At 34.7% G+C, this 14,120-nt stretch overlaps 1 protein-coding gene across 5 annotated transcripts in view; it reads left to right on the top strand.

The window, feature by feature from the left end:
- Window positions 1-14,120, top strand: part of LOC150100558 (FHF complex subunit HOOK-interacting protein 1B-like) — a 303,141-nt gene that overhangs the window by 233,485 nt on the left and 55,536 nt on the right. For all 5 annotated transcript variants that reach the window (XM_090401613.1, XM_090401614.1, XM_090401612.1 and 2 more), the window contains exon 11: window positions 12,904-13,093. In XM_090401613.1, the coding sequence (XP_090257739.1) occupies window positions 12,904-13,093 (190 nt within the window). The remainder of the gene's footprint in view (window positions 1-12,903; window positions 13,094-14,120) is intronic.

Raw genomic sequence — 14,120 nt, 5'->3', positions numbered from 1 at the left:
CCTATCAAAAGCCTTGGCAAGGTCCAGTAGTATTACTGTAAACCCATTACCCCTATCCAGTTCAGCACAATGCACAATGAAGTTGCTACGCAGCTCAAATTTTCTTTTAATAACACTGCCAGTTCTAAGGCATTATTTACAATTGGTTTTGCTTTCCTTTTCTGACACTATATATTCTAATTGGTTTTTGAACTTTGGATTGATCTAGTTAAGTCATGTGATCTTAGCTGGCTGGCAGGCCTTGTATAAAAATGAAATAGGCGACCTTCCTATTTTAAAACAGATTGGGAAAGCAATGATTCGCTGAAGTTATGAGATAGACTCAAAGCCCTGTACATTTTTTTAATTACTTAACACATTATTATTAAAATACTCTGGATTAGAGCAAGTAGGTGAAAGTTTTTTTCACTTGGTTGTAAATTAAATTAAAGATGCTAAGAAATTATATTGCTTAATCCTTTATTCAAGTGTAAGCAAACAAAATTTGCACATATGGTATCTTCATGACTAGCCTACTTGTATATAGAAGCTGAGCTCACATTAATTGCTTTAATGTTACATAATAGCCAAGTAAAAAAAACTTTCAACAACTTTCTCTGACCTAGAGTATTTTAATAATAAGATGTTACATCTTTTCACTACTTGTACAAATACAGGAGATATGACTTCTGTATTACTTCGACCTTAGTATTGCTTCTGAGTCTGTCTCCCACTCATCAATAAAGGTCAAAATCAGTCTTCTCATATTGCATAGCATTATACACACCCAAAAGGATGTATATAATGCAATGCTATGCAATGTGGGAATATTGCATAATGAAAACCACATGATAATGTGTGGTTTGCATTATGCAATACCAGGCAAATAATGTGAAGTCATTTGCCACTGTATACAAGTAGCCTAGTTGTGAAGATACTTCACATGCAAACTTTGTTTGCTTATACTTTAATAAATTATTAAACAAGAATATAGTTTCTTGGCATCTTTAATTTATGCCCTTGACCTGGTTATTTAATGAAAGTCTTGCAGTAGGTACAGGTCCTAAGGAGCAGAAAGAAGGCAAAATAGTACTACTCCACAAGCATGGTTCTAGGACAGAAGTTTCCAATTATAGACCAGTCTGTATAACTGCGGTTTGATCAAGGTGTTGGAGAGATTGGTTAGAAATAGAATACAGGATTGGGTTGATGGACGTAGCATTCTTTATGATGGTCAGCATGGATTTGTGAACAGTAGGTCCTGTTTTAGCAATTTACTTGCATTGTATGAAAGAATAACGAGTGTCTGTGAGATAAGAGAGAATCATATACAGTGATATTCTTGGACTTTGCAAAAACATTTGATAGATTACCACATGATAAGTTAGTGTACAAGCCGCAGAGGATGGGAATAGATAGTATATTGGTTAGATAGATCGAAGATCAGCTCTGATGATTGGTGTACAAGCTGCAGAGGATGGGAATATTTATTTATTTATGTTTATCACTATATGAAACTGGCAAGTGAAAAGTACAATCACAATTTCCAGAAACAAATGATGAAAATCTTAACATACAAAAGTTCATTACATAAAAGGCAAATCTGCTTTCTAAGTCTTTCTTTTTTGTTAAAATAAAGCAAAAGTAACTTGTCAGAATCAAGCCAGGGGCAATTATCGTCCTGCTGCACCAAGTATGACAAGGCTGCATGCTCTCACAACACTTCACAACATAAATGTAGCTGTATCTGAGGTTTAATTAGAGAGCAGTTGTGTCTTGTGTGAGAACTTGATCCATTAGAGGAAGCCCATTTCACATTGCATTATCATCTTATAACATGAGAAGGAGTTCTGCTGATACTATGACGAGGACTATGAGAGTGACTACAAGAATAACGTCTTCGTGGTGAGAAGGGGGTCCTGATCTTCTGTTTCCTCCATAACCACTACTACGACCATACCAACTACAGGTCAAGGTCCAGACTGGAAAGCCAATCCAAGGCCTCATCCATCACCTTGTGGATGTCCTGTAGGCCACACTGTGAAATTGGCATCTTGGGCAGTCATACACAATATGAGTAATCGTCTGAGCCACGGGCGAACAATCACAATAAGGTTGATCTAACAGCCCCCATTTATGTAGACGGTAGCCACATCTGCCCTGATTAGTTCTGATCCTGTTTATTGATGACCAAATCTTCCTAGGAAGATCAAACCAGGCTGCAGAGCATAGGGATCTTCTACCAGGAAGCTGTTTGTTGGGAGATTGTTAGACCAGTATTCTCTTCATATGTCAGATATTGATGGTAGCGCAGCTGAAGAGAGTTCGTCCACGGACCAGAGAGGCTTTCTAGATTTGAGGCGAAGACTAGGTGGATTTATGAGAGTCTGGTGCAGGGGTAGGAGTGGGTTGCTCATTGCTTTATTAAATTGGTTTGTCTTCTCTGTATGTTTGGGGAAGCAATGTTAGATAGGACAGGCAGCCAGGAGAGAGGGGTGCTTCTCACTGTCCCACTAATTGTGTGCATGGTAGAGTTTAGCTGGATGTCTATAATGTTAGTGTGTGCACTTCTTTCCCAGACAGGGATATAATATTCTGCTGCAGAGAATGCGAGGGCTAATGCAGACGACCTTAGGACTTCTGCACCACAACCCCAGGTTGTTCTAGCATGCCTTGAGATGATATTGGTTTTAATTTTATTGGAGAGGTTGATGATGTGCCTTTTATAGGTTAGGCTTTTGTCCAGGCTCACTCCAAGGTATTTTGGGTGAGGCTCGTGTTCCACCATTTTTCCACAGAAAAAAAGGTTGAGTTGTCGATTCACCTCTGCATTGTACAGATGAAATACCAAGGACACTGTTGTTGTTGGATTTGGCTTCAAATGCCACTGCTTGAAGAGCTCTTCCAGGGTGTTCAGGTCTGTATTCAAGGTTGATTCTAGGTTGGCAAAGGAGGTGGATTGATGTAAGATCGCTAGGTCATCGGCGTACATGTACTTTCTTGATGTGGTATGAGGTAGATCATGCACGTAGATGTTAAAAAGTAAAGGGGATAACACAAAGCCCCGAGGAAGACCGTTGTGAAGGAATAGATAGTATTGTTTGTTAATGATGCAGAGTTGGGGAGAATTATAACTAGCACTGCTGATGTTAATTCCTTTCAGGAAGATTTGAATACACTTTTAACTTGAACGAAGGAGTGGGGTTGTAGAGGAATTTGGGAGTGCAGAAATATAAGGCTGTGTACTATATTGGCAGTGTCATACTGCAGGAAGTGGTTGAGATTTGGGAGTGATGGCTGATAGTAGACTGAAATTTAGGTGGCATATTGTTAGTGTTGCAAAGGTTGCATATCATAGTGCTGCTATGATAAGAAGTACTCTAATATAGGTATAAGGAAGTGATTGTGCCACTGTATAAAACACTGGTCAGATCACACTTGGACTATTGTGCTCATATCTGGTCACCTGGTTTTCACTCTGATGTGGAAATATTGGAGAGGGTCCAGAGATGAGTGACTAAGACAATATCAGCACTTTGGAATGCTGGCTGTGAAGAGAGATTGAAGAAATGTGGATTGCAGACTTTAGTGGATAGGAGGTAAAGAGAGGATATGATAGAGACATTTGAGTTAGTGAGAGGATTTTATTGGATTAATCCAGATGGGATTATAAAAAGTGTAGAACGCTAGAGGGGAAAAACCAGAAGTCATTCCTAGAATTTATGTAAGTGTAGTGAAGAAGGGTGTGAGGAGTAGATTTTTTACATAGTAAATTGTCAGTGAATGGAATGGATTACTAGAATGTTGTTAATGCTAGGAGTGTTACTGTATGATAAATATGTTATCAGTTGAATGACTCTCCCACCCATGATGAGTCTGCAGACTCCATGGAGGGTGCAATAATAATAATTTATTTTATAACCAAGTGAAAAAAACTTTCAACAGTGATGTTGCACTTCTTCACTTCAAACACACACAAACAGTTATGATGCTTAATACTGTCTAACTTGATGCATTTTGTAACCTTGATGAGCTGCTGTTCTAAGGTTAACCATGATTTTTCTGAAATTTTGTGCGCAGTGTAAAATTAAAAATTGTTTGCTTTGATGAATGCAAAATAAGATCAGGGATCCTGGGGTGGGAGAAAAGTAAGAAATGAATGGAAGCATTTGAAAACCAAGTCCAAGAAAATTAACTGGCTTATATTAATTGATGCATATCAGAATGTGGATTAGAAGTGTGAGGAAGGTAAGAAAACGAGTTGGAGTTAGAGAAGATTAGAGGAGCATGGAAATCAGGAAAGTGAGAGAGTGTGTGTGGAAGTATGGGAGTTTGGATGAAGAGAGGTGTTCTTGAAGACTGTATTTGGAATAACAGAATTTAGTGTAGCATATCACAAATAGCAGTGGATACCAAGAATAATAATGGGTATAGTAATTCTGGCAGTGCTCTGCTTTGTAACTGTGTGTGTTAAAGTAATAGAAATAATCTGGATGTTTCATGCTTTTGATAGATTCAGGTTTCTTGAAGATTATTGGGTGGTGAAATGTGGTTGGCAGAAAATAACATTTTCTGTCAACCACATTTCACTACCTGAAAGGCATGACATTTTTGAAGGAGCAGGAGAGTAGAGTGGGAATGTTAGTCACCATATTGCATAAGGTAACTAAAATTTTCATGTACTCTCAGAGTGGAGAATTAGAAACAAAATGGTATCAGTAGCTTTGAGAGTGTATGCTGTGAAGTGGAGTTGGTCAATACAGAATATTTAGTGGAGTTTTGATTAGCTTGGGGATTGTAGAGCATGAGGAATGATGTATAGGTAAATAGGTCAGCTGTTGCAAAGTAGGTAATTATTATGCGACATTTCAACTATCACATCATAGATTGAAAGAGGAATCAGCATCTCATAACACAAACTGAATTTCTGGAATTTTTGGCAGTATTACTCAGACAGCATGTAGTTAAGGGAATTGAAAAATCTAAAGTTTTGGATACAGTCACAGCATCAAAGGATGTTGCTGTGAATGAAATCATTTCTAATCTTGATTAGAGAGAGAGAAAATGGTTAAGTGCTTTTGACTAGGAGTGTAGACATGGAAATTTTAAACTGCTATCATTCCCACATAGAATTACTAGGTAAGTGCTTTTACCTTGTATAGATGAAAATAAAGGATCAGAAAAAATCTGGTAATATCAGGGAAAAATTGAATATCTATGATGAAAGGTCCTGAAGTGTGGGTTATTTCACTACTGCAAGGTTCATCAAATGAAGGCAAAGAATGGTGTATACTGTAATCAGAAAAACTGAAATTTGTGGTCAGTGAAAAGGATAATTTGCATATAGAAGATGTATAGATAAACATATGGAGCCTTGGAGTATTCTGGCATTTCTGGGGGAAATGTAGAGCTGTTTACCGTGATATGTATCAGAATAATAAAAATGATCTAACTGCAAAGGGTGAAGGAAGACAGCAAGATGATATTTTAGTAGGTAGGACTTGACATCAGCCCTGATCAAATGTCCTGAACATGTTGAGATTTGGTTATAATTATGCCTGAATAATTTAAGGCTGTGAGGCCAGTATGTCTGTTATTGCATATATTCTCTACCTATTTTATGGGATAAAAAAAAATGTCTCTGTATAAACCAGGCTAAATCATCTTCAGTTGTGAAACTGAATCCTTTGTTTCCTTTCAGTGGCTGACCTCCAGGTGACAAAGTTGACTTGATGATCTTCACTATTTTTTTTTTTCAAGGGAATCGAGGTGAGATCAGTGGAGCAATAATTTCATGGTGGCTGTCTTTTTTAAATAGACCAGATATTAGCTTCTTTCTATGCTATGGGATGGATGCCAGCAAAAGATCCCTTTACTATTATTTTAATTAAGGGAATATTAAATCCCACATTATTTCAAAGCCGAATAAGAAACTCAAAGATTGGAATCAAAGAGTTTCATGCTGAATATAGTAAACTATAAAAGTTTCAGCAGATTGTAGTGTAAACTAAAGTATGTAGTTCAACACTAAGGCAAGTCATTTTAAAGGTGAGTAAACTTCTGATCACTATTCTTAGTATTACCCATAATGTAAAACATATCTCCTAGGAGATGTATGATGTTATACATTATGGTGAAAGATCACTACCCAGACCAGTTTCAACCTTTATTGAGGTCTCATCAGTAAGTAAGTAGACCAGATAATACTGATGTTATAGCAACAATGGGTGCATCTTTTTGACAACTATACGAGTTGTCAAAAAGATGCACCCATAAATTACTTAAATAAAAGAGCCAACAGGCTTCACTTCGGCAATATAACATTATTTAAATTAAGGGGGATATTAAATCCCACATTATTTCAAATCTGAATAAGAAACTCAAAGATCGGAATCAAAGTGTTTCATGCCGAATATAGTAAACTATAAACATTTCGGCGGATTGTAGCGTAAGCTAAAGTACGTAGTTCAACACTAGGGCAGCTCATTGCAAAGGTGGGCAAAGTTCTAATCACTATTCTTATCCTAAAACAGTCTAAAGTCATGCATATATATCAAGAAACAGAACTAGGTCATAGGAAAATGAACGGGAGAACATAATTACTGTATAGTACAGAAAACTGACAAAAATGAAACTGTAATAAAAAAACAAACATAAAAATGAGAACAATCCCCAAAATGACAAATGAAACTGTACATTCTGTACAGGTGGGAATACGTGGGTACAGGCTAATTGGGATAGAGCGTTGATGCTGGTCTTCCAGCCAAAGAACAAGAAGCCTTTCCATCTCAATCATGAGCCTACTATGTTTTTTCGTAATCACAGTAGATTTCATGGGTGCCAATCCTTTCATATGTTCAAGGATGCGAACTTTATCCTTGATAATAGTCCCCGACTGTGGTACAACTTAAGTTCAACACGCGGCCAATGTTCGTTGGAGTTTCTCCATTTTTTGCCCTTTTAATAATGTCTAATTTCACTTCTGATGTAATGGCTTTCTAAGTACCTTGCAACTTTTTAAAGAAATCTTTCTGGAATTTCCTCTTCTCATATTAAAAACTGCTGACTTTGTATCAAAAATAAAGGACATCAAACTTAAAAAAACAGATTTAATGGCTAGTTTCGATATTGTCTCTCTCTCTCCACAAATGTTCCTACTCAAGAAGTCCTCAATCTTCTTAAGAACAAATTATCCAAAAAACTCTTTACTTTACTCTCTCATTGCATAAAATCAGGATACTTCAAATATGACAACAAGATCTACTTACAAAACTCAGGTCTAGCCATGAGCAGCCCACTCTCTCCGATTCTCGCAGATTTATTTCTTTACAATTTTGAAGAAAAAGCTATTAACTCCTTCCCCCTTAAACCAAATTTTGATATCGTTATATAGACGATATATTCCTCATCCAGGAAGACTGTGTCAACAGCCTCGATTTATTTTTGGACCACCTAAACGAGTTTCATCAAAAAATCTCTTTTACCTTTGAACTGGAATCTGATGACTGCCGCCACTTTCTAGATCTGAATCTTACCAGATGTTCTGAAAGTATTAAAATCTCAATTTTTAGAAAACCTACTCTTACTGACAGATATCTTCATGCTTCTTCCCATCACTACTCTCCACAAAAATTAGGTATTATTTTTACCTTAGCACACCGGGCTAAATCTTTACTAACAGAAGAAATAGAAATTGAAAATGAACTCCTTTTTCTTAAAAAGACTTTTATCAATAATGGTTTCTCTCCTAATAAGATTGAAAAGTTTCTTTCTCTCCATCACTCTGCTTCTGAAGATCCCTCTTCCTCCAAAGCCTTTATTTCTTTGCCTTTCATCAGCTCTCTTTCACCAAAACTAGCTAAAATTCTCAAGAAATTTAACTTCAGAACTTGCTTAACTACGCTCCTAAAACTTTGATCCATACTTAGTAAACCTAAAGAGAAACATCTTCCAACTCAGTTTACAGGAGTCTATAAGATCTTATGTGATTGTGGAAAGCCATACTATGGCCAAACTGCTAAATCCATCCTTCTTCGTCTGGAAGAACACCGTAGAGATATTTCCTACAACAGGACTAGAGCCATCGCTCTCTCTAGCCACATTCTTTTCTCCGTTAACTCAAATGAAGGCCACCAACACATTGTGAACTGGACACAAACTTCTAATATCTATGTGTGCTATGACGAACTTGAAAGAAAGATTGTCGAGTCCAGAGAAATTGCCTTAGATTCTTCCCATATCAATAACTCCCTAAGTTTCAATCTTTCTGATGCACACATTGCCTCTGTTCAATACTGGCGCACTCGTGACAGCACGTAGTCAACTTTTATTTGGAACTCGAGCTAGCATTACTGTTTTCAAAATATACTATTGTTTTTTTGGACTAGTACTGTTAATGCAATTTTTAAGTCTGTTATTTTTTGTATATTTCTTTGATTGTGATACCTGAAGAAGTTGATCCATTCAATGAAACTAGTAAACTAGTAGTATCTTTTTAAATAAATCATGTCGTCTCTTTATCTCTCAGTATCAGTCATTTAAAATATTTTATATATATAAGTTAGTACTTTTTTAGATCTACTAATCTTACCTGTCTCCCATAAAGGGGATAAACGTAGACCACTGGCTCTGTTTAAGTTAGGATAGTGGAGTAATGTTTCACATGTTTCTTTATATTTATCAAGTGATGTAAAACATGCTATGAGGAACTGACATTTATGAAGGATTTTTGTCTTGTTCAAGTGAACTCTATTTAGTGGTGGACAGCAATTCCAGACTGCTCAAGCTCGTGATATTTAATAAGACTTCAAGACAAATTAAAGCATATCTTTCAGTTTATTCAAAATAAACTAAGCCACAAGAGCAAGGAATCCAATAGATGTCGCGTGTTCTTAATATAATTTGGATTGGAATATGATTGAAGGCCTTCATGCTAACAAGAATTATTAAAGTTATTCAGTTACAGATGTCTGGATTAGGAGAAGTAATAAATTAAAGATGCCAAGATATTATATTCTTGGTTTAATCCTTTATCCAAGTGGAAGTGCATGGAGTATTTTCAAGACTGGGCTACTTGTACATCAAAGCTAATCACTTCACACCAATTGCTTTAGCATCCCATAATGCAAAGCACACCCCTTTTGGATGTGTATAATGCTAAGCATTATGGGAAGGACCACTATCCAGACCAGTTTCAACCTTTTTTTGACATCTCATCAGTGGGAGTCAGACCAAAAAAAGATATCAAGGTTGAAGTAATGTAGAAGTCATATATTTCCCATATACAGTAGAGAAGTATATACAGTATGAGTCTTAATAAGTCTGAGTATAAATCTATTAAAATACTCTGGATCAGAGATAGATGTTGAAAGTTTCTTCAATTGGTTATATTATAAATTAAAGATACCAAGAAATTATAATCTTGGTTTAATCCTTTATCCAAGTGTAATCAGACAAAGTTTGCATGTGAAGTATCTTCATGACTACTAAGGTAATTGATGTGAAGTCGTTAGCCTCAATATACAAGTAGCCCAGTCATGAAGATACTTAACACACAAACTTTGTCTGCTTACACTTGGATAAAGGATTAAACCAAGAATATAATTTCTTAGCATCTTTCATTTATAATATAATCAAATGAAAGAACTTTTCACATCCAGGAGAAGTAAAATGTTGACTGTGAGAAGAGTAGAAATGGATCATTTTATTTAGAACTAAAGGTCATGCTGATGAGAATGAATTGGGGAATGACATTCCTTGAAAAGGAAGATTTGATAATGTTATGGTCTGAGTTGTCAAGAGAAAAACTGATTATGAAAAAGTCAGTGGTTGGTGGGAGAATAGTGAGAATTTTCTAATATTCTGATGAATGTGAGTGGTGATGTGAGATCACCACTGCTTGTTTGGAAATTTTATTTATTTTCCTAACATCACACTGAAAACAGCGCTATGTACTATGGTCCCACATGTAGTACCAAAAGAGGTCTATGCCCTCAGCAGTATCCTGTTCTTATCCAACTCCACACTTGGGGAATTGAGAATCTGGTAAGTCCTCCACATTGCTAATGTGTGTGTCCTACAAGACATGCAAAGAGAACATCATGATTAGCTCAAGAAAGTCCAAAGCATAGCATGTCCATATAACTGCTGCTACTCTACACCTCAAAAGGTTGCAGAGGTATATATTGATAGTATGATCTTGAATTATATGAAGTCTTGATTTTTAGCATAGTACGAAGCTTTCTTGAGAGTGACAAGTAGTTGCCCAGCACATACAGCTTGTACATCAATATTGTCCTATTGTGGGGATCTACTGTTGCCATCCAACTTTTGTTTTCTAACCTATTTTCCTTCACTATTGCATTATGTCTTCTGACATGTAATCTATGTGTGCATTTGCAACATGAGCCAAATTTTCTATGTTCAGGCAGCTTGCTCTGTTTCTTCCCCAAGTCATATGAGCTTAATTTGGCAGAGCATTGATTCCTTAGTTAAATCTGTATATTCATATCCATAGAGGAGGGGAGTTAAGGTTATTTTCTGGTTGTGTTAGATCGTAGCTTCTGCTCAATCATATTTTATCGTCTTACGATTCTCTCTCTTTAGTATTTAACTAGTTGTAGGCTGATATATCAATCGAATATGAAGAAAATTTATATTATACTGCGCCACTCCATATTTAGAAATTGCAAGAGCAACTTAAATAAATCAACCTTCAACTGTATCAGGTTATCATAAGTTGATTTTAGGCCGAGGTTTTTATTTTTATTACATAGGGTTCCCGCTGAGATTCAAATTATTTTAATGAGCGGTGCAATGAAACAATCAGTCAAATACAAGATTCAATTCAAACAAAATTATTTAATGCAGTGACACATAAATTACATCATAACACAATATTCCAACAGGGACATTATGATTGAATGAATATAAAGCTCTCATTAAGATTCTAGTATACTACTCAACTGAGCTTAAACTTTATAATTAAAGATTATATTTAAGAGATCTTATCCTTCTTATTACAAAGAACTTATATCATAACTCTACTCTGATTAAGGTTACATTTCAAAACATTTTTAAATATCAAATCAGTTCAAGATATTCAGAAGAATACAACTCATGAACATTCAGACATTCATTTGTAATTCTCTAGGCTCAGTTAATCAATTTTAGTTCATGTAAGTTTGAGATTCCTAAATTACAACAAATAGCTTCACAGTATTCTCATTCAGTTAATGAACACTTGATTACTCTAGGCTCAGTTAATCAATTTTAGTTCATGTAAGTTTGAGATTCCTAAATTACAACAAATAGCTTCACAGTATTCTCATTCAGTTAATGAACACTTGATTAAATAACATAGCATTTATCATTTGAAGAGGGAAAAGTCTTAGCACATCACATATTAAATCTTGACTCGCTGAATACTGCAACTAGGAACAATTTACTTTCGGAAGAATTAATTTCGTTACTTCTCCCTAAGTATAGTAAAGCTAATCTTACCAGGATATAGCTTAAGTAGATCGAACAACAATTTTTTAGTCTTTGCTGACTTTTAGTTTGTAATAACACAGACCTAAAAGAATCTTTGACTTCCACGACTGATTTATAGACTTGGGAGAATATAACCTTTATGCACTTGGTTTAAATTATCTACCTATTTCTTCTTTTTCTTATACGTATTGTCCTATTTCCTGCACTATTCCACTGTTAGGCGTTAGGAAGTTTTGGTATAAATCCAACTCAGAAAAAGGTAAGTTAAAATACCAAGCAATTCCCAGTCCTTTAAATTCCATTTTCGGCACGTCAAAATTCCCTTCCAGTCTCCAACTACCGTTCTCTATACTTCCCTACTCAATTCTCCTTTTTACTTTCGTTTTGTATCCACTCCTTCCTTTTTCCCCGTCAGTAACTGGTTCTCATTCACTGGTTTAGCTCACATCAAAATTGTTTTTCCCTTGGTATATAGTAGTTCACACTCCAACACACGCTAGGAGAAATTTGCATGTTTTCTCACAACAACCAATCAAATGATATCACAAAGAATCTTCTGGATATATTAAAATTACATACATTTCAGTTTCTTATAATATTATTAAAGGAATAAAGCAAATAAAATAAATGACACTTTAATATAGACTTTTTCATATCTATAATATATTTTAAAATTACATAAATAAAATTAACTAACAAAACTCAAAAGGATTACATGAATAACATTTTATAAGCAAGAGACTAACAAAATAAATTTAAATAAATCCTGCTTATGATATGGTATTATGATATATGTTAATTATGAATGAAGTATTATTAATTATAAATATCTTCATTCACAATTTAACATTTGGGAAGCCTGCAAAAGCATTACCATTAGGTTTGATCCCATATGCTGTCTAGTGGTTAGCTTACTGTAAAGTATTAGGAATCTTGAGTGAGATGGACTCTGGGTCCTTACAGTATGTTTGAATTTCTTTTGAAGGGCATCAGACCTGCTAGATGTAAGAAAAAGGGAGTTGCAAATTAACTGAAATTTCCCTTTATGCTGACATATTTTTTTTTGCACAGATTTTATCCCAAAACATTAAATGTTACTATTCCGTTTTAAACTACTTGCTATTTTATAAGTTATATTTCAGAAGGAAATTTAATAGATACTTTAAAAAATTTGCATTTCTAAGATTTTTTTATATTTATTATATATGTGATGACAGTTTTCTTTTCTTTTCCTTTTTTTATCTGCCTCTTGTTCCTTTGAAATCAGCCAACATACATTTTTAGTTTTGTTAAGTAGCTGAAATGTGCTCTTAATTCTTGACATTTTTTAATAACAGTAATAAATTATTGTATTTAGAACAGTTTTTTTCTTTCCTAAGTTCTCAGTTCATAAATAATGACAGATTCTGAAATATTTAAATATTTTTTTAGGTTCTCACCTCCTTGAAGCATAAAGTCGATAAATGTTCATCAGTGACTGATAACTTTGAACATCAGCTTACCAAAGCACGTAAGTTTCTTGTTACAAGAGAAGAATATTTGCTTGGAAATGGACCTCCAAGAGTATACCAAGATTCTACAAATAGCAAAGAGAACAGTAATGTTTCTGAACTTCAGAGAGGTGATTATTTTATATTTTTAAAATTAGATGTTTTTTATAATGTGATTCCCATCCACAAACCTATTGTACATTACTACTGATTGTGGGAGCTGAGGGTTATATAATGCAAAAATCTTGCTTTAGAGACTGAACATGGTACTTTTGATTGCAGTGTAAATGAAATGCTGTAGTGGCAGAAAATCAAAAGTAACATAGTAAAAATGAAAGCATTAAGGTCTTGGCAGATCTCAGGGATACAGAAAAGTGATAGAGAAAGCATTTGAAAAAAAAAAAAAAATGACAGGAAGGGCTATACAATTTGCATATGAATGTATTAGTCAAAAAAGATAGTTCAAGTGATAATGGATCTGAAGAGTTTTAGTGCTCTTTAACAGCTAAATAATGAGTAAGCATTAAGTCAAGATGGTATAAGTGCAGAACTGGTAAAAGAAGGATGACATTATAGAATGTAAGTTATTTGAATTATTTTAAAAAATAAAATAAAAAATACAAAAAAAGAGTTAGAAAGCTAGATAAAGAGAAAACAAGTATAATAATCCAAATACCAAAGGGAGCTAATGCTACAGACTGGAAAAATTATAGTAGTTATTATCTTGTCACATGCTTAAAAATACTTTGCTAAATAATATGAAACAGAATAAGAAATAAAGGGAGGATACTGAAGGAGAGAGAAGACCTGTTTCATTTCAGAAAAAAAATATGAGACAAGGAAAAAAATCCTTTTCCCAAAACCAGTCATAAAAAAGAGAGGTAGTAAGGAAGGGTATATTATGCTTTTGCAGATTGTTAGATTAAGAACAATAGTTTAAAAGTGTGGAAAGAGTTAACAAAGACTGGAGAGAAGGGAAAGTTGTTACTTAAAACTCAAAGCAAACAACAGTTTCAAAAGTTTGTAATTGAATTCTGCAATCACCTAATTCAGAATTGCAATTTGAAATAGAACTGAAAAATGTTCTGGAGGTTATGAATGCAGTTTATAAAAAATATTATCTGACTAAAGTCTTGTCATGATACAAGTGTGATGAAT

The sequence above is a fragment of the Typopeltis vanoorti genome, chromosome 12 (assembly GCF_054136105.1).
Source record: "Typopeltis vanoorti isolate ZY-2024b chromosome 12, IOZ_Tvanoo_1.0, whole genome shotgun sequence".
In the NCBI taxonomy this organism is placed as follows: domain Eukaryota; kingdom Metazoa; phylum Arthropoda; class Arachnida; order Uropygi; family Thelyphonidae; genus Typopeltis; species Typopeltis vanoorti.
The sequence above is the reverse complement of the archived record's forward strand: the minus strand, read 5'-3'. Positions and strand labels throughout refer to the sequence as shown.